General features: G+C 35.8%; 2 protein-coding genes and 1 long non-coding RNA gene across 3 annotated transcripts in view; 2 read left to right on the top strand and 1 right to left on the bottom strand.

The window, feature by feature from the left end:
• LOC121945163 (glycoprotein endo-alpha-1,2-mannosidase-like protein) overlaps nt 1–9,299 on the top strand; it is a 49,598-nt gene extending 40,299 nt beyond the window's left edge. The window contains exons 3-4 of the mRNA XM_042489195.2: nt 6,571–6,647; nt 7,279–9,299. Coding sequence (XP_042345129.2) covers nt 6,571–6,647; nt 7,279–7,915 — 714 coding nt within the window. The 3' untranslated portion in view covers nt 7,916–9,299. The remainder of the gene's footprint in view (nt 1–6,570; nt 6,648–7,278) is intronic.
• A 101-nt stretch (nt 9,300–9,400) lies between these two features.
• On the bottom strand, nt 9,401–18,077 carry yrdc (yrdC N(6)-threonylcarbamoyltransferase domain containing). Its single transcript, XM_042489197.2, has 6 exons — nt 17,823–18,077; nt 15,486–15,681; nt 12,808–12,922; nt 12,579–12,698; nt 12,256–12,386; nt 9,401–10,609 (listed from the first exon to the last, which is right to left on the bottom strand). Exons 1-6 carry the CDS (start codon nt 17,992–17,994, stop codon nt 10,540–10,542), a joined length of 804 nt encoding a protein of 267 aa, XP_042345131.2. The 5' UTR covers nt 17,995–18,077; the 3' UTR covers nt 9,401–10,539.
• An 803-nt stretch (nt 18,078–18,880) lies between these two features.
• On the top strand, nt 18,881–19,534 carry LOC148188258 (uncharacterized). Its single transcript, XR_015777919.1, has 4 exons — nt 18,881–19,032; nt 19,106–19,170; nt 19,250–19,351; nt 19,429–19,534. It is a non-coding gene; the product is annotated as an uncharacterized LOC148188258 (long non-coding RNA).
• Nucleotides 19,535–19,555: the final 21 nt, after the last annotated feature.

The following is a 19,555-nucleotide window of genomic DNA, read 5'->3' as shown; positions in this document are numbered from 1 at the left end:
CTATTTTATCGTGTTTTGGGTCGTTTTTGCGGATTTTAATACTATGGCGTGTGTTGATGCGCTATTTTACTCTGTTTTGAGATGTTTTCAGCTGTTTTTGGGACATGTCATATTTTGACATTTTTGCCTTACTATAGCCTTGCCTTTTTGTTAATTTTTTCAACATGCTATTTTATTGTGTTTTGGGTTGTTTTTGCAGATTTTAATACTATGGCGTGTGTTGACGCGTTATTTTATTCTGTTTTGAGGTGTTTTCAGCTGTTTTTGGGACATGCTATTTTTTGAAATTTTTGCCTTACTATAGCCTTGCCTTTTCGTTCATTTTTTCAACATGTTATTTTATGGTGTTTTGGGCCGTTTTTGCACGTTTTAATGCTATAGCGTTTGTCAGCAAGCTATTTAATGCTATTTTGAGGTGTTTTCAGCTGTTTTTGGGACATGTCATATTTTGAAATTTTTGCCTTACTATAGCCTTGCCTTTTCGGTCATTTTTTCAACATGCTATTTTATCGTGTTTTGGGTCGTTTTTGCGGATTTTATTGCTATAGCGTTTGTCAGCAAGCTATTTTATTCTTTTTTGAGGTGTTTTCAGCTGTTTTCGGGACATGTCATATTTTGAAATTTTTGCCTTACTATAGCCTTGCCTTTTTGGCCATTTTTACAACATGTTATTTTATGGTGTTTCCGTCTGTTTTTGCACGTTTTAATGCTATAGCGTTTGTCAGCAAGCTATTTAATGCTGTTTTGAGGTGTTTTCAGCTGTTTTTGGGACATGTCATATTTTGACATTTTTGCCTTACTATAGCCTTGCCTTTTCGGTCATTTTTTCAACATGCTATTTTATCGTGTTTTGGGTCGTTTTTGCGGATTCTAATACTATGGCGTGTGTTGACGCGCTATTTTACTCTGTTTTGAGATGTTTTCAGCTATTTTTGGGACATGTCATATTTTGACATTTTTGCCTTACTATAGCCTTGCCTTTTCGGTCATTTTTTTGATGTCCTTTTTTTTGGTGTTTTGGGTCGTTTTTGCGGATTTTATTGCTATAGCGCGTGTCAGCACGCTATTTTATGTCGATTTGAGGTGTTTTCAGCTGTTTTCAGGACATGTCATATTTTGCCATTTTTGCCTTACTATAGCCTTGCCTTTTTGTTCATTTTTTCAACATGCTATTTTATTGTGTTTTGGTTCGTTTTTGCGGATTTTATTGCTATAGCGTGTGTCAGCGCGCTATTTTATTCTGTTTTGAGGTGTTTTCAGCTGTTTTTGGGACATGTCATATTTTGCCATTTTTGCCTTACTATAGCCTTGCCTTTTCGGTCATTTTTTCAACATGCTATTTTATTGTGTTTTGGGTTGTTTTTGCAGATTTTAATACTATGGCGTGTGTTGACGCTATTTTATTCTGTTTTGAGGTGTTTTCAGCTGTTTTGGGACATGCTATATTTTGAAATTTTTGCCTTACTATAGCCTTGCCTTTTGGTCATTTTTACAACATGTTATTTTATGGTGTTTTGGGCCGTTTTTGCACGTTTTAATGCTATAGCGTTTGTCAGCAAGCTATTTAATGCTGTTTTGAGGTGTTTTCAGCTGTTTTTGGGACATGCTATTTTTTGAAATTTTTGCCTTACTATAGCCTTGCCTTTTCGGTCATTTTTTCAACATGCTATTTTATCGTGTTTTGGGTCGTTTTTGCAGATTTTAATACTATGGCGTGTGTTGATGCGCTATTTTACTCTGTTTTGAGATGTTTTCAGCTGTTTTTGGGACATGTCATATTTTGACATTTTTGCCATACTATAGCCTTGCCTTTTTGTTCATTTTTTCAACATGCTATTTTATTGTGTTTTGGGTTGTTTTTGCAGATTTTAATACTATGGCGTGTGTTGACGCGCTATTTTATTCTGTTTTGAGGTGTTTTCAGCTGTTTTTGGGATATGCTATTTTTTGAAATTTTTGCCTTACTATAGCCTTGCCTTTTTGGCCATTTTTACAACATGTTATTTTATGGTGTTTCCGTCTGTTTTTGCACGTTTTAATGCTATAGCGTTTGTCAGCAAGCTATTTAATGCTATTTTGAGGTGTTTTCAGCTGTTTTTGGGACATGTCATATTTTGAAATTTTTGCCTTACTATAGCCTTGCCTTTTCGGTCATTTTTTTCAACATGCTATTTTATCGTGTTTTGGGTCGTTTTTGCGGATTCTAATACTATGGCGTGTGTTGACGCGCTATTTTACTCTGTTTTGAGATGTTTTCAGCTATTTTTGGGACATGTCATATTTTGACATTTTTGCCTTACTATAGCCTTGCCTTTTCGGTCATTTTTTTGATGTCCTTTTTTATGGTGTTTTGGGTGGTTTTTGCGGATTTTATTGCTATAGCGTGTGTCAGCGCGCTATTTTATTCTGTTTTGAGGTGTTTTCAGCTGTTTTTGGGACATGTCATATTTTGACATTTTTGCCATACTATAGCCTTGCCTTTTTGTTCATTTTTTCAACATGCTATTTTATTGTGTTTTGGGTTGTTTTTGCAGATTTTAATACTATGGCGTGTGTTGACGCGCTATTTTACTCTGTTTTGAGATGTTTTCAGCTGTTTTTGGGACATGCTATTTTTTGAAATTTTTGCCTTACTATAGCCTTGCCTTTTCGTTCATTTTTTCAACATGTTATTTTATGGTGTTTTGGGCCGTTTTTGCACGTTTTAATGCTATAGCGTTTGTCAGCAAGCTATTTAATGCTGTTTTGAGGTGTTTTCAGCTGTTTTCGGAACATGTCATATTTTGACATTTTTGCCTTACTATAGCCTTGCCTTTTTGGTCATTTTATTGATGTCCCTTTTTATCGTGTTTTGGGTCGTTTTTGCGGATTTTATTGCTATAGCATGTGTCAGCGCGCTATTTTATTCTGTTTTGAGGTGTTTTCAGCTGTTTTTGGGACGTCATATTTTGAGATTTTTGCCATACTATAGCCTTGCCTTTTTGTTCATTTTTTCAACATGTTATTTTATTGTTTTGGGCCGATTTTGCAGATTTTAATACTATGGCGTGTGTTGACGCGATATTTTACTCTGTTTTGAGATGTTTTCAGCTGTTTTTGGGACATGTCATATTTTGACATTTTTGCCACACTATAGCCTTGCCTTTTCGGTCATTTTTTTGATGTCCTTTTTTATGGTGTTTTGGGTCGTTTTTGCACGTTTTAATGCTATAGCGTTTGTCAGCGCGCTATTTTATGCTGTTTTGAGGTGTTTTCAGCTGTTTTTGGGACATGTCATATTTTGACATTTTTGCCATACTATAGCCTTGCCTTTTTGGTCATTTTATTGATGTCCCTTTTTATGGTGTTTTGGGTTGTTTTTGCGGATTTTATTGTTATAGCGTGTGTCAGCGCGCTATTTCATGTCAATTTGAGGTGTTTTCAGCTGTTTTCGGGACGTCATATTTTGCCATTTTTGCCTTACTATAGCCTTGCCTTTTTGTTCATTTTTTTCAACATGCTATTTTATCGTGTTTTGGGTCGTTTTTGCGGATTTTATTGCTATAGCGTGTGTCAGCGCGCTATTTTATTCTGTTTTGAGGTGTTTTCAGCTATTTTTGGGACATGTCATATTTTGACATTTTTGCCTTGCCTTTTCGGTCATTTTTTTGATGTCCTTTTTTATGGTGTTTTGGGTCGTTTTTGCGGATTTTATTGCTATAGCGCGTGTCAGCGCGCTATTTTTTGTCGATTTGAGGTGTTTTCAGCTGTTTACGGGACATGTCATATTTTGACATTTTTGCCTTACTATAGCCTTGCCTTTTCGGTCATTTTTTCAACATGCTATTTTATTGTGTTTTGGGTTGTTTTTGCAGATTTTAATACTATGGCGTGTGTTGACGCGCTATTTTACTCTGTTTTGAGATGTTTTCAGCTGTTTTTGGGACATGCTATTTTTTGACATTTTTGCCTTACTATAGCCTTGCCTTTTCGGTCATTTTTTCAACATGTTATTTTATGGTGTTTTGGGCCGTTTTTGCACGTTTTAATGCTATAGCGTTTGTCAGCAAGCTATTTAATGCTGTTTTGAGGTGTTTTCAGCTGTTTTCGGGACATGTCATATTTTGACATTTTTGCCTTACTATAGCCTTGCCTTTTTGTTCAATTTTTCAACATGCTATTTTATCGTGTTTTGGGTCGTTTTTGCGGATTCTAATACTATAGCATGTGTTGACGCTATTTTATTCTGTTTTGAGATGTTTTCAGCTATTTTTGGGACATGTCATATTTTGACATTTTTGCCTTACTATAGCCTTGCCTTTTCGGTCATTTTTTTGATGTCCTTTTTTATGGTGTTTTGGGTCGTTTTTGCGGATTTTATTGCTATAGCGTGTGTCAGCGCGCTATTTTATTCTGTTTTGAGGTGTTTTCAGCTGTTTTTGGGACATGTCATATTTTGAGATTTTTGCCATACTATAGCCTTGCCTTTTTGGTCATTTTTTCAACATGTTATTTTATTGTGTTTTGGGCCGTTTTTGCAGATTTTAATACTATGGCGTGTGTTGACGCACTATTTTACTCTATTTTGAGATGTTTTCAGCTGTTTTTGGGACATGCTTTTTTAAAAAATTTTTGCCTTACTGTAGCCTTGCCTTTTCGGTCATTTTTTCAACATGTTATTTTATGGTGTTTTCGTCTGTTTTTGCACGTTTTAATGCTATAGCGTGTGTCAGCGCGCTATTTTATGCTGTTTTGAGGTGTTTCCAGCTGATTTTGGGACATGTCATATTTTGCCATTTTTGCCATACCATAGCCTTGCCTTTTTGGCCATTTTTACAACATGTTATTTTATGGTGTTTTGGGTCGTTTTTTTGGATTTTATCGCTATAGCATGTGTCAGCGCGCTATTTTATGCTATTTTGAGGTGTTTCCAGCTGATTTTGGGACATGTCATATTTTGATATTTTTGCCTTACTATAGCCTTGCCTTTTTGTTCATTTTTACAACATGCTATTTTATCATGTTTTGGGTCGTTTTTGCGGATTTTAATACTTAATACTCTAATACTACGTGTGTTGACACGCTATTTTAATCTGTTTTGAGATGTTTTCAGCTGATTTTGGGCCATGTAATATTTTGACATTTTTGCCTTACTATAGCCTTGCCTTTTCGGTCATTTTTTCAACTTGTTATTTTATGGTGTTTTGGGTCGTTTTTGCACGTTTTAATGCTATAGCGTATGTCAAAATGCTATTTTATGCTATTTTGAGGTGTTTCCAGCTGATTTTGGGACATGTCATATTTTGACATTGTTTCCTTACTATAGCCTTGCCTTTTTGTTCATTATTTCAACATGCTATTTTATCGTGTTTTTGGTCGTTTTTTCGGATTTTAATACTATGGCTTGTGTTGACGCGCTATTTTACACTGTTTTGAGATGTTTTCGTCTGTTTTTGGGACATGCTATTTTTTGAAATTTTTGCCTTACTATAGCCTTGCCCTTTCGTTCATTTTTTCAACATGCTATACGATGACGTGTCTCGTCATGCTATACTTTGACGTTTTCTGTCAAATTTTGAACATCCGATATCATGACATGTTTGGCTCTTCTTTTGACATGCTACTTATGACTACATGACAGCTTCTTACATGATATTTAAGAAGATATATTACTACAACCGTTTTTCATGATTTCTGATAGCATACATACCATCACTTTTTTTTTTTTTTTTTTTTTAGAATTTTTTTATCCATATTGTACCATGATTTTCTTTCATGAATTTGTAGGACATATTTCATGATTTTGGACAACTCATTTCACTATGATCTTTTTTTTATGATTCTGGACAACTGACTATATTATAACTTCTAGTCATGAGTTCAGAAACAAGACATACTATGACTTTTTTCAGTGATTTTGGACCACCTGCTATGATATGATTCTGTCTTTTTATCAGAATTTGTGATACATAGTAACTATACATACTACTTAAATGATTTGGGAGGACATATTTGGACAACAACATACTGTTACATGAGTTTTGTAATGATTATGTAAGACACTTAATGGTTTTAATGATTTTTGAAGACATCCTATACTAAGACCTTTCTTGATTTTGGACAACATACTATACTATGACTTTTCATGATTTCTGGTGGCATATGATACTTTGAGTTTTTTCATTATCTTAAATTATTTTCAATGAAATTATATAGTATGACTGTTTTCACTATTTGACAGGATACTAAACTTTTTTCATCATTCTGACTACATAATAAAGTATGCATTTTATCGTAATTTTTGACGATATACTATACTATGACTATATAGCTTTCTATACATTATTTTACTTTTTATAGTATTAGCGTGTCACATACCTTTTATAGTATGTCATAAAATAAACAATGACTTTTCAGTAATACATTTTTGACATACTTTTCTGTGTCTTTTTCCCCCACACATTGTTGCACTTTTCAGCTCTCTTTTAGAAGTCTCCCTCTTGAAACATAACGTTTCATAAAGCCAATACTTGACAGTCATACAATGAATTAAAACTAACAACGTGTGTGTCTTTTTGCATGTTTTTCTAGGTTGCATTTCACATCCAGCCATACAGAGGGCGAAACGACCAGAGTGTGCATGACAACATCAAATATATCATTGACAGGTGGGCTGCACTTCTCCATCACTGACTCAGAAAATCATTAAAATTTCATGCACAGTTCAAAGAACATTAGTCACAAAACTAAAATACTTTCAGAAAGCATTTGTGATTATGTAAGGCTAGTTTCATGAGTTATGAATGAGTTTTTGAAGCAAAAGCTTTTTCTATTTTTCTAAACTTTAAGTATGAAAGTTGCCCTGAAAAGGAGAGTCTGTCAAGAAGATCATCTCAACGGCAGCAGAAATATGTTGTGAACACGACAGTGACATTTACTCACCTTGTAAGTTTAAAATGGAAAACTTGTAAGCCATTGCCAGTTCTTTAGCTGCTAAATATTCCTCTACAGCCATAAATGAATCTACGAGAGAAAAGAGAAAATCAAAACAGTCAGGCCACATGTTTCACTTTTTTCATTGAATATTAAGATTATCAAAAAACTCACTGAGTAAATTTGTCCCACAGTCAACTTTAAACACAAGATATTTGATCATCTTAACAGGCAAATTCCAGTTTTTTCTTGACATTATTAGATCCACTACTTGAAAAATCATTAACAGTGCAGTTCTTTGTTTTAATTAACGAATTCAGCATGAACTTACCATGCTATTATTTTACTGTATTATTGTCCTTAAAGGTACGGTGACCATGGAGCCTTCTACAAGTTCACCTCCAGCACAGGAAAGAGTCTTCCTCTGTTTTACATCTACGACTCCTACCTGACTCCTCCAGAGTCCTGGTCTGAATTGTTGACTCCCAGTGGCTCCCACAGTGTGCGCAGCTCGGCCTATGACTCCATCTTCATTGCCCTGATTGTGGAAGAGCGGCACAAGCATGACATCCTTGCGGGAGGCTTCGATGGCATGTACACATACTTTGCTTCCAACGGTTTCTCCTTTGGCTCCTCTCACCAGAACTGGAAGGCCATCAAAGCTTTTTGTGATGGCAACAATCTCCTCTTCATTCCCAGTGTCGGACCTGGTTACATCGACACCAGCATCCGGCCGTGGAACAACCACAACATGCGCAACAGGGTGAATGGTCGTTACTATGAGACGGCCCTGCAGGCGGCGCTGAATGTGAGGCCAGAGGTCGTCACAATCACATCTTTCAATGAATGGCACGAGGGGACGCAGATAGAGAGGGCGGTGCCTAAAAAAACGGTGACACGTGTGTACTTGGACTATCAGCCGCATGGACCTGATCATTACCTGGAGTTGACGCGCCGGTGGGCGGAGCAGTTCAACAAAGAGAAGGAGCAGTGGCTCATGTGAGCTTTTCATCAAACTGACTTGAAACAGCATGCTGTAGTGGTAGTGTGTGTGCACATGAAAGGGAAAGAACGAAAGAGGAGCGTGAGTGTAGAGACTGATCAGTGTAGATGTGAGTGCACAAGGACTTGTTTATAACTTGACTAGATGTTCCTGCAAGTTTGTTTGCATATTTTTGTGCACACCTGCTGATCTGCAAGAACGGGACACTGTCGCAGTGTGAGTTGTCTCAGTTGAGTTTTGGGGAAAGCAGCATAAAAGGGTTATTCTGGGGAATTTGTTCCACTGAGCTCTAAAAGGTCGTCTTTGTTCAGCTGAATGAACGATTGTTTAAATCACACTGAGAAAACTGTCATCGTGTAAGAACCTCGTTTCCCTCTCTGTAGTAAAATAATAGAATTGATTACAATAGTCAGACATTTTTATGGTTTTATGGTTTTTGGCAGACATTTGATTGATGTCACTCTCATAGCTGCCTATTAAATATGAAGCTATAGCCGGTTAGCCTAGCTTAGCATAAAGACTGGAAACAGGTAGCCTAACAATAACAAAATTGTCCAGCAGTTCTAAAGCTATTTTATTAACCAATTATACCTTACGTTTTTGTCCTCCAAAAATCAAAGTCTAACAATGACGTTTTATGACTATTTCTTAACCAGGTGCAGTGACTTTCCTAAGTCTTTGGCGACCTTATGGCTATGTCGATGTTATCTAACACTCGGTAAGATGGCAAAAATGTTTGTTTTCCAGTGGGTCATGAGTGCAGTGTCATGTTATTTTGAATTATTTGGTAATAATGGTTTTGTATCATCTCAGATTTTGGTAATTTTATCAGAGAGACTGCTAAAGTGAAGCCCCTTTAAAGATTATATAGTATAATAGTAAGTAAAAAAAAGTACCTTAAGCATGTTTTCATTTATAGCACACATACCAGCACTGCTACTCGCCACTGTGCTAACCGGCAGTGTTCAGAGTCAGAGTATGTCGATCTATTTGGCAAGTGAAGAGAGTCAGACAGGTCAATGCAGTGTCATGAGGCCAAACTTGGTCTTAAGGTTGTAAAAACAGTCTGAAATTTGATAAATTTGACTAATATTCATCTGAGTTTTGGTGTAATTTGCAAAAGAAAGGAGCCATGTTGATTGTGGGTATGCATTAACTTTTTTCACCTAAGTAAAAATAACAGAATCAGACTTGTTAAGGTCCGGGGCTCTGTGTTTTGGAGTAACTAGATGAATAAAAATGTACGACACAGAAGCACTCTGTTATATGGATTCGTGAGATTTAGATTTAATGAAATCCTGCTACCTATTAAAGTAAAAGCTACTTTCAGACGGGCATTTTTGAGAATAAAAGTATGCTCTTTGGTTGTGAAGGGCGCTTCTGAGTGGTTTCTGTTTCGTTTTTTTTTCTAAAAATACTTAACTTTCAGACACCTAAAAATAAAGAGACATATTTCTCAGATGGTTTCTTACGCATGAATAAGACTTTGATACAAAAAAAACTTTTATTGTGTCTGTTCAATGATTGTACATTGCAGAGTTTACAGTAGGTGATGGGAATTTTAAAAATGCTTCAGCTCTAAACATACAAGAGGGCGGATTAATTTCATAAAGTCTATCCACTTATTGAATGTGCTAACCAACACAACTCTGATATATATATTTTTTTAACTTGTAAATGTAAATTGTTTAAAGGGACAGTTCACCCCAAAATGAAAAATGTATTTCCTTCTGTCTAGTGTTATGGTTGCCACTCCTACATGAACTGTGGATTATCTTGGGTAACTGGGTCATGATTTTTGAAAAGAGACATTTTGCTGTAGAGTTTATCAAATGTATTTTTTGGCACTTTTAGCACCACAATCTGAATGCCATCTAGCTTAAGTATATTCGAGAGACAACAGACAGCTCTAAAGGTGATATCTCCAACACTCGGCAACTCACAACCAAACAATCTATAATAATAAATGGCAAAAGGAGAAGGAAAAATATGTCATTTTGATTTTGGAGTGTACGGTTCCTTTAGGCCACAGTATAAAACTACATTAAATAATTGTAACCGTAACTGCACACTGTTTAACTGAAATGCGGATAAAATAAATACAGGGAATTTCAAAGTTAATAAAAATAGTTCTGAACTCAAGTTTGACATTGAGTCAACGCAAATTAGAGCTCCTCCCAACACTTATCATAAATGACTATTCAGGCCATAAAAAAGTTGGCTCCAACACCTCTCACCATTATAGAAATATTAAAATAAAAACTCGCACCATTGCAATTTCCGTTAAGCCACATTGTTTTAACAGTACAGAAAGTTAAAGTTTTAAATTTGTTGCACAAAAAAATCCCATACTATATAGCTGACCCTGCACTGTGTTTCCCACATAATCCCATGATAGCAGACGCTGTAAGGCAGATAATACGGTCATCAAACGCAAAAAAAAAAAAAAAAAGTCCAGACCTTAAAGCAGTCAACAGAATAATATCGTCCATCCAGTTGTTCCTGAGTTCAGTCCTCCCCGGGAAGACTTCCACGCGAACATGAAAAGGATTCATATTCTCTGAAAAAGCCCCGGGGTCAGAGCTATTTGTGCGTCTCAGCATGTGTTATGGAGAGTTCAAAGGTCATTTGTCCCCCGTGTCTTCTGACAGTCCATATTTGTGCTCCAGCACCTCAACCGTAAAAGAAAGGGCGCTGGAAAAGAAGAGTTACAGTCATTTCTCATTTAATGCACAGGGTGTCCTCCAGAGTAAAAGCGGCAATAATGACGCCGATGCATAAGTGCTAAAAACTGCAGTTCCTCTAATGGCCACTGGAGACTGGCTCCGTTCTTTAATGACACTATATGATGACTTCTTTTTACATGTTATTACAAACAAACTATTTCTTTATTTGATTATTTTTATGACATAGTATAATATGACTTTCAAAATTGTTTTTAACGAAATACTATACTATGCATGTTTTCTACATTTTAATGAGAGACTATAAGTCTATGAGTTTTGTTTTGTTTTGTTTTTTAACATTTTCATAACATACTACACCCATTTGTTTTTATCCATATGTCTATGAAAATTAAAGTATGACTTTATTGTTAATATTTTTTCATACTGTACTTTGACTTTTTTCTCATGTTTTTCATGACATACCATACTTTTACTTTTTTCAGTTACTACATAGACATACTGCAGTATGGCTTTTTTTTTCAATTTTGATGATACATGATAACTATATTATGACTTTTATGCCATTTTTTGGACATACTATGCTATGACTTTTTAAAAACATTTTAATGATGTACTATAGTATGACTTTTTATGGCTTTTTTATGACAAACTATACTATACTATACTATGACTGTTTTTTTTATATTTTTATATGACATAATTTACTATGACTTTTTCATGACATACTGAACTACGACTTGTTTAGTGCCCTTATTTATGACATACTATAATTTTTCCAACATTTTGTATAACATACAATGATGAGAATTTTTTTAAACATTTTTCTAACATACGAGGCTATGGCATACTATTACTTCTTTGTATATTTTTCATGACATACTATACTAGGTCTTGTAAAGTACTACTATTCACTGCAGGTGCTGCAGGACGCTCATCCTCTCAGTGGTGGAGTACATTGTGATGACATTTATGCTTTAGTAGAAAGCACAGCAGCAGGAAACAGACAAAAAAAAACAACTGACACTTTGTTGGTGTGGTGCTATGAATTTGCTCGAGCTTTTTCTTTAGAGCACGTTTCCTTTCTCCCTGACTTGTGAAGTAAAGTGGAAACCTGAAGCTACAGTCACATTATATATCAGTCTTGCATATAAACGCTCTGTTTGAAATTCACTTCTTTTGAAGTGTGAACAACTGCCAAATTTAGTTAGTTAGTTAGTTTAGTAGTAATGATATAATTTTGTACAATATTACACAACCAAATAACAAACTGCAGCATCAGTCTCACACAGTCTTTACAGATTGCTCTAATCAATATTTATTTATGACCACAATCTGATCCATCACATCCTTTTTCTGGGCTACTCTGCTGCATGGAAGTATAATGTGACCTTTAAGCATGCTAATATATTTTGAGGCCAAAAATAAATCATAGGTAAAATGCGAAGCCACTTAAATGCTAAATTAATTGCTCAGTGCAATCAGAAATAGAATAATCTCACTTCATATTAGATCACCTTTATTGTATTTGTGTTGTGTCAGAGCATTTAATAAAAACTTTCTCTTTGCCAAAGGTTTAATGCCCCTGTTAATAATTTTGGGGATTTTATTGATGATTTAATTTGGAGTGAGAAAATTTTCACAGTGTGAACTCACCAGCCAGGTCTGATGATGCGGTATTTCCCAAGCACTGATAGGTTGACCACCGTTGATCCGAGCCGGCTGTCGTCTCCTATTGGCCCGCCGTCCACCACCACCGCTAGCTTGGGCCAGAGCTCCTGAAACTCCTGCGGAGGAAAAACACAGCTGCGTTAAACAATAAAGCACACATTTGTAAACCTACGTGACAAAGAGATAAAACAGAGAGAGACTACGTTGCAATCTGAATGAGGATGCTGGGAAACATCTGGAAAAAAACACTGTGAATGTGAGACTGATAAAACCATCTCTTGGCTAGTCGTTTATTATTTTTTTCTTACATGTACAGCCACAGTGCTGGTGTGTGAGCTGATGTTGGCGCTGGTAAGAGCGAGTGGTTCAGCGCACATCTGACAAAGGCGTCTCATGAAGGTATGATCTGGGATCCGTACGCCTACAAGCTGGGAAGCACATGGACGTGTTAACGACAGATGACTGACATTTATTCATAAAACATTCATGTGCAGTTTTCATTTTCTGTAATATCCAATCAAAAAGGAGCTGACGCACTGGAGTGAAGGGGTTGAGATCTGTGTTCAGAGCTTCAGATCTTTCAAACACCAGAGTGACGGGACCAGGCAGCAGGTCGCTCAGCAGAGCTTCCTTCACCTTCACCTTACAGTACCTGTACATGGAAACAAAAACAATGTTTGAGTTGAGCGGTGCATTTAAAACTGGTGCTGCGTAGGGTTGTCCGATATGGCTTTAAAATAATATCACAGTATTTTTAGGCTATATTGCGATACACGATACGTATTTCGATATTTTGATATCTCCTCTGAACTACTGTAAACTTCTAAAATTTAAAAAAAGTATTAGATGAACCACAGTTACAAATAAAGTTGAATAAAATACTGTTATAATAGTTGATAAAGTAAAGTAAAAAGTTAAATGAAGTACTGTTATAGTGAAGTTAGATAAAGTACTGTCATAATTACATAAATCAAAGCGGAACCTGTGGTTTATTTAGAAGGACACAGCTTGTTGATGTTTTTGCTGTGGACTTGAAGCCTGCGGTCAACAGTTGGATGTTCACGTTAGCAGAAAGTCAAACTGTAACCGTGGTATGAGGATTCATTCGCTGCCAACAGCTCTCCAGTATAATATTTATTTCAATAATATTAGACATGGGATTTTGTTGTGTGTGATGAAACTGTTACTGAAATCTTCCACAAATCACCTTTAACATAATGTAACATGACAGCAAATGTATTCTCTGCAGCTAAAATTATGTATGAATAGAGTTTGAATCTGATACGTTTGAAAAAACGCTGGGAAAGTAGGATGAGAAGAAAGCAAATTCTGAGTAAGGGTTCTTGAAAAGTCGTAGAAAAGTTTTGAAATTTTGTCCTTATAAATTTGTAGGAACCCTTTGTTAAGCTATGAACGAACTACACCATGGTGTATGATTGATTTAAAGCCCAATGACTGAATATAAAGATGGATAACATGATGGCCCCTCAAAAGTGAAGCCAAGTGATCTTGATCGCCCCCTCGTGGCTGGCTGCAGTATAGGTCATAACCCCCCCTTAACTTTAATGGAGGGGACATGGGGCAAAGTAAAAGATCAACGTACACATCAAATACTTTCTATCCAAACATGGTTTCTGTTATTTTTGGTAGTTCTTATTACACTGAAGTATGTTCAAGGGCTCATTTTTTTTTGATAAATTTGGTTTTAAGATAAGATAATATAAGATAAGATAAGATAAACTTTTATTGTCCCCGTAGAGAAATTTGCTTTGGACTCTGTTTCACTACAGTGCAGCATAAAAAACAACTGAGACATTTGTAACTGACACACATACATCACATTAACCTATTTATACTGTTGAATACATTGCAGTGCAGTTATACAAGTATTTCAAATTATTGCACGTCCTAAAAAATAATCATTGCACGTGTGGAATAACCGCACATTTGCCGAATGTTGCATTTTAAAGTATTGCACGTTAAAGTGGATATTGCAAAGAAAAAGGGGGTGGGGTGGGATGGGTGGGCGTGCGGTGGGGTGTGAGGGTGTGAGGAACCTGATGAAAGTGGGCAAGAATGAATTGTTACAGCGATTCAGTCTGTGCGTAAAAGAAAAAAAAATCATTAGTTAAGTAGTTATTTGATGCAGAAAAAGGATCTGATGTCACGATTGACAGCCACATGTGGCAGCCGGTGTGCTCGTGATTGGTGTGTATAAATTCAGTTATGTTACATTAAAGTAATTTAATCTATTTAACACAACAAATTTGCATGTTTTTATCCAAGATTTTATCAGATCCGCGAGTTTTCCAAGTATTCCATGACCGTGGGAACCCTGAATGTATATCCAAAACTTTTCCAAAACACGTAGTTCATTCCAAACCATTTCCTGGCCTGGAAACTGTTTTTCAAATTTTCCAAGAATTTCATAACTGTGGGAAGCAAGTTGTCTTAACCACAGACCTTATTCCAGGCATCTAATGAAAATTTAATTTAAAGAAAAAAAAACATTTACTTTGAGACGAGGGAACTGTGCTAAAAACTCATTTCCAGGTTTCAGGACTCATTCTTGCATCGCTCTATTATTTTGAGATTTAGATGCCATCATTTAAGACACAGTTACCTAACAAATTAAATAATAAACGCTGGGGTATTTCTGCGACAGCAGGTGTTCCTGTCGCTCAAAATGTAAAATGTGTCTCAGTGTGGAGACGGTATCTCTCTTCTATATGTGACTCATCTGTGGATGACTAATATTTATGTGCAACACTGAAAGTCTACAGAGAAACCTTCAGACTTCAGAGGGACCGACAGCAACATTTACCACGGATATTATAAGTTACAAAAATGACAAAAAAACTCAAACAGCAGCTCTGTTTTAAAAAAAAAAAAAGAAGTCAACCAAGATAAAACACGAAGAATTTTTTGAAGTTAAAAAATTGTAAGTTTGATAAAAGAAAATGCAAATTGGGAAAAAAAAACCCAAAACATTATGTTGAGGTTTTATAGAAGAAAATTAAAACAGGTGGTAAATTTTTGTCTCCCCTTTCAGATTATTACTTTGGAAAACAACTAAGAATGAAGAAAAGAAGAAAATCATCTTTGGAAGAAGTAAAAGTTTTTTTCCTTTAATACATCATCATCAAACAACAAAATGGGCCCATTTCAAAGTAATCCTCTCAGTCTGGTGGTAAAACACCAAAACACACACTTACTTGTAAATATCCTGGATTTCTCCCACACAGATGGCCAGCGGTTTATGTCCATTTCTTTCTTTGATGTTGTAGGTTTTTCTGACGGCCTCGGAGTTCTGGGCCAGACACGCCAGGCCGTAGATGGTGTCTGTGGGCACAGCGACCACATGACCGTCCTTCAGAGCCTTCACAGTGGAGCTCAGGATTTCAGCACCATCTGCAGTTCAAAAACCAAGGAGGGTTAACGGAGGCAACATCCACCATAAGACACATATGATAATAAACATATCAAGAACAACACACTTGTTATTATTTTCAATAATACTGTTTTGAGCTGGTCAGTTGTGTTGTGTAAACTGATTTGGGGGTTTTTACTGGATGAGCTCATCTTGCAGAGGTGAACAGTGATAAATTACACGTGTTGCTTTTGAACTGCACATAAACTCCAATGATAAACTTTTTTTTTTTTTTTTAACTCTTTTGCATTACCTCGTTGCTGTATTTTAAAGTGGGCTCTTATCGAGCACGCTAACAAGACTGGATGATGCTGCAGGTGCCAGATGTTTTTATCGAGCTGGAAAAATCTATTTTTTTCTTTCTGTGCACCGGTCACCTAAAATAACATGCAGAACAATCAAGGTTACCTATTTTTTACCCTTAAAACAATTCAAAATTCCCCTCTCTCACTTCCAGCTGTTCTTGCTCCAGTTGATTCATTTGCTTACATTTTAACTGTTTTCTTACAGTTTTTATTATTTTACTAAGCTGGTTTTTTAATCACTTGATTTTTATCGCCATTTTTTTCCAAGTTGGTAAATGTGTACAAGATGTTTTTTTTTAGTTTTTACTTGGCTATATTGTAAATGAGGTCTCTACCTCAATGTATTTCTGAGTTAAAATAATGGTTGAATGCGGCTCAGCCTGTAAGACCAGTTACACAGCTACTGAGTTGCATTATGGGGAGTGTAGTTTTCAGCTATTTTGAATCATAACCATACTTATTATACTAGGGTTTATAATTTGGAATATTTCAGCCCTTGTTTTATCATTTTGACCTCTCTTTATTTGTCAATTATGTCTTTAAGATTTTCAACATTTTAGAATGGAAATACTTTATTAATCCAGTGAGGGAAATTGTTACAGCAGCAAATAAGAGAGCAAACAAAACTAATAATAAAGATATTGTATAGTATGTACAGAAAACTGACAAACATCTAAAAGATAATACAGTAAAAATAGGGGTAATATTAGACAAAACAATTACTGGGACAATGAAACAAAGCGAGTAAATTATTTAAAAATAAATGAGTGAATAAAAAAAAAAACTATATATAGATCAGCTATGGTCACAAAACAATTGTCTTCTTTCCACACAGAATCAGATAAAGTCTTGCCGGCTAGGTCGAGGTCAGAGGTTATTAGTGGTTCCCATGTTTTCAGAAATATGTCCAACTTATTTTTTAGGGTATAAGTGCAGCTCAAAGTGTAAAGTCTCATTCAAAATGTTTTTAAACAAACTGATTGTTGATGGCCTTTAGTCGTTCCAGGCCAACAAGATGCATTTCTTTGCCACATAGGATACTTTGGCCTTTCTTTAAAAAATTAAAAAGGTTTCTTTTCCACTCCCAGAAATGGGAAGTCATTCAATTAAATATATTTAATATATGCTTTTAATTACTTTTGGGTATTTTGAAAACTGTATTTTGCTGTATAGAAACAATAAGATACAACTTGTAACAACAATAAGAACTTGTATTTATTTATAAAAATGCATTACTTAAAACACATTTGATTTGTCATTTTATTAACAAAACTGCCAAATGTAAAACTGTAAAACAATTAGCCAAATCACAGTCTCTGGCGACTGTAAGTGAATTGTTAACTACAGGATTTCCTTTTTGTCTTTTGCACTTGTTTAATTGGTGGCTAGTAAATTTGGATATCTTGGAAATGTACTTATACCACCCTAATTATATCTATTACTGTAGAAAACAACAGCTAAATGCTCAGGATTGTTGTCATGTGAGAAAACTAGTGCATCAAATCTTAAGAAATAAAGCTTTGGGCCCTGATGTCCAACTTTGGCAGACAGCTGCCTGTTTACAAAGTGTAATCTTAAAGAAACTTAAAGTTACTCTTAAAAAGTGTTGGTAAAGACGTAAACTGTGTACAGTCATCGGTGTGGGGCGGATCGTCGACATTTATGACGGGAAAATCTGGTTTCTGATGTAACATGCTGCAATGATTACATTACCAAACACACTGTACAAATCTTTCTTCGGTAGATAAAGCCAATCAGAGTCGAAAACCTAATGTTAGGCGTTACAGTAAAGCACGTGCATTTAAATTTAAGCTAACCTGTGTAGCCCTCCGGCTGAACGGAGGGTCCGTTGGAGGTCGGCGGCAGCAGACGCAGCACTTTGGTCTTCAGCTCTTTACACATCTCTCCTCCGTGTCGACGAGCTGCGGCTGAAATGTGAGCTGCTCGAGATCTGATTAATTCAACGGCGATGTTACAAAGAAACTTCATAAAATCAAAGCGACAGCGGCAGAGCTGAAATCTCAAAACCAAGGAGCATGCTGGCGTCTTCCGGGTTACGCCCCCAAAAAATTACGCCAATTTTCTTAAAGGGACAGCAGCACGTTGTGTCGGAGCTGCAGTGGGAAAGGTCGGACTTTAGATTGTGATTTATGTTTTAAATTAAATGACTACATCGATGATATTGAACAAAATATTTTATGGTAACAAAAAAAGGACACAACATGAATGCCCCTTTCGTGGACTTGATGGTAAAAAATAAACAAAAAAGTTGTTTTTAAAGAGCTGTGTTAAACTGTTATTTTTGGGAAGATTTTTCAAACAAATATACAGGTTGGAACATTTTTGCGCGTTTTCATGATGTCTGCTGTTAACAACGCTATAACTTATATATATAACTTATATATATATATAATAAATCCAAGCACAATATTATATCCCAAAAACTACCGTAAAACACTCAAACGAACAATCAAATACAGTTAAAAAAATGAAAAAAAACCCCAAAACAAAACAAAAAAAAAAATCCTCAACCACTGTATTCAAACAGTCCATAACTTTATCAACCTTACCGAAAACTATTTAATATATTTCAGTTGTAAAACACAATTGTCTGAAGAGACAAGAGAAAAGTTTGGTAATACATGTAAATGATAAAATAAATAAAAATTCTAATCTGGGGTCGGCACAGTTTAAATGCTCTATATGTTATTTTGGAAATATGCATTTGCAAAATCTGGAGCTGCATTTCCTGTTATTTCTTATAACTTCAGAGATTTTCCACAGTGAGGCATATCTTTTAAATAATTGTCTTTTTATTATTCTAAGTATCCATCTCTCTCTATATATATTTATGTATATATTTATATTTGTACATATATTCTACATTTCTTACCTGCCTTGCTCAGCCCTCAGTGATTAGGACAATTTAAATCACCTGTGAGCACTTGCCTTTAACATGCAGAAAGCGCACACAACGCAGAGTTCAAAGGACAAATAACAAGTGTGTGCTCATGGCTTCGGAAAAAGGTAACAAAACATGCACTTTCTCAGCCAAACTGATACATTATCAATATAACGTCTAAATCTGCTTGTAAAACAGTTACAGATTGTACAGAGGACTCAACGACCCTGCGGACTGATGAGCACGTTTCATCGATAAAACTGGTCAGACACAATCTGAGGCAAGAAGTTTTGATGACTGTCTGCCAAACTAACTGGTGACCAACATGTTTGTCCTCCACAGAGCCTGAAGGAGGCTGGGGACAGACTGGTGACCCTGTCTGAGCAGATAAGCCTCTGCAACCAGGTCCTGAATGATCTGAACGATCTAAGTGATGTTTTAGTGGTGAGCTTTTTTGTTTCTCTCATTGGACGTTCATGACTTATTGCCCATTTTTCAAAAGTCTTTTTTATGTTCCACAGAGAAAATCTCTCCATGATGTGTCCTTGCCATCACAGAAGTAAAAAGAAGTCCCCCCCCCTCCCTTTTTTCTATTTTATATAATTAAATAAATCCAATATATGATCACCTGTGAGTTTGAACTGTAAA

Source organism: Plectropomus leopardus, chromosome 11 (assembly GCF_026936395.1).
Source record: "Plectropomus leopardus strain MGB_pleo_1.0 chromosome 11, ASM2693639v1, whole genome shotgun sequence".
Lineage (NCBI taxonomy): Eukaryota > Metazoa > Chordata > Actinopteri > Perciformes > Serranidae > Plectropomus > Plectropomus leopardus.
Note: the sequence above shows the minus strand (reverse complement) of the source record. Positions and strands in the feature narration are given on the sequence as shown.

Excerpts from the sequence above, each read along its gene's own strand:
- yrdc (XM_042489197.2), bottom strand. The coding sequence starts at position 17,994 with ATGAAGTTTCTTTGTAACATCGCCGTTGAATTAATCAGATCTCGAGCA. Across the intron at positions 12,699-12,807 it reads ATCTCAACCCCTTCACTCCA|CTTGTAGGCGTACGGATCCC; the intron begins GTGCGTCAGCTC and ends TGTGCTTCCCAG. Across the intron at positions 12,387-12,578 it reads CCAGCACTGTGGCTGTACAT|GAGTTTCAGGAGCTCTGGCC; the intron begins GTAAGAAAAAAA and ends TTTCCTCCGCAG.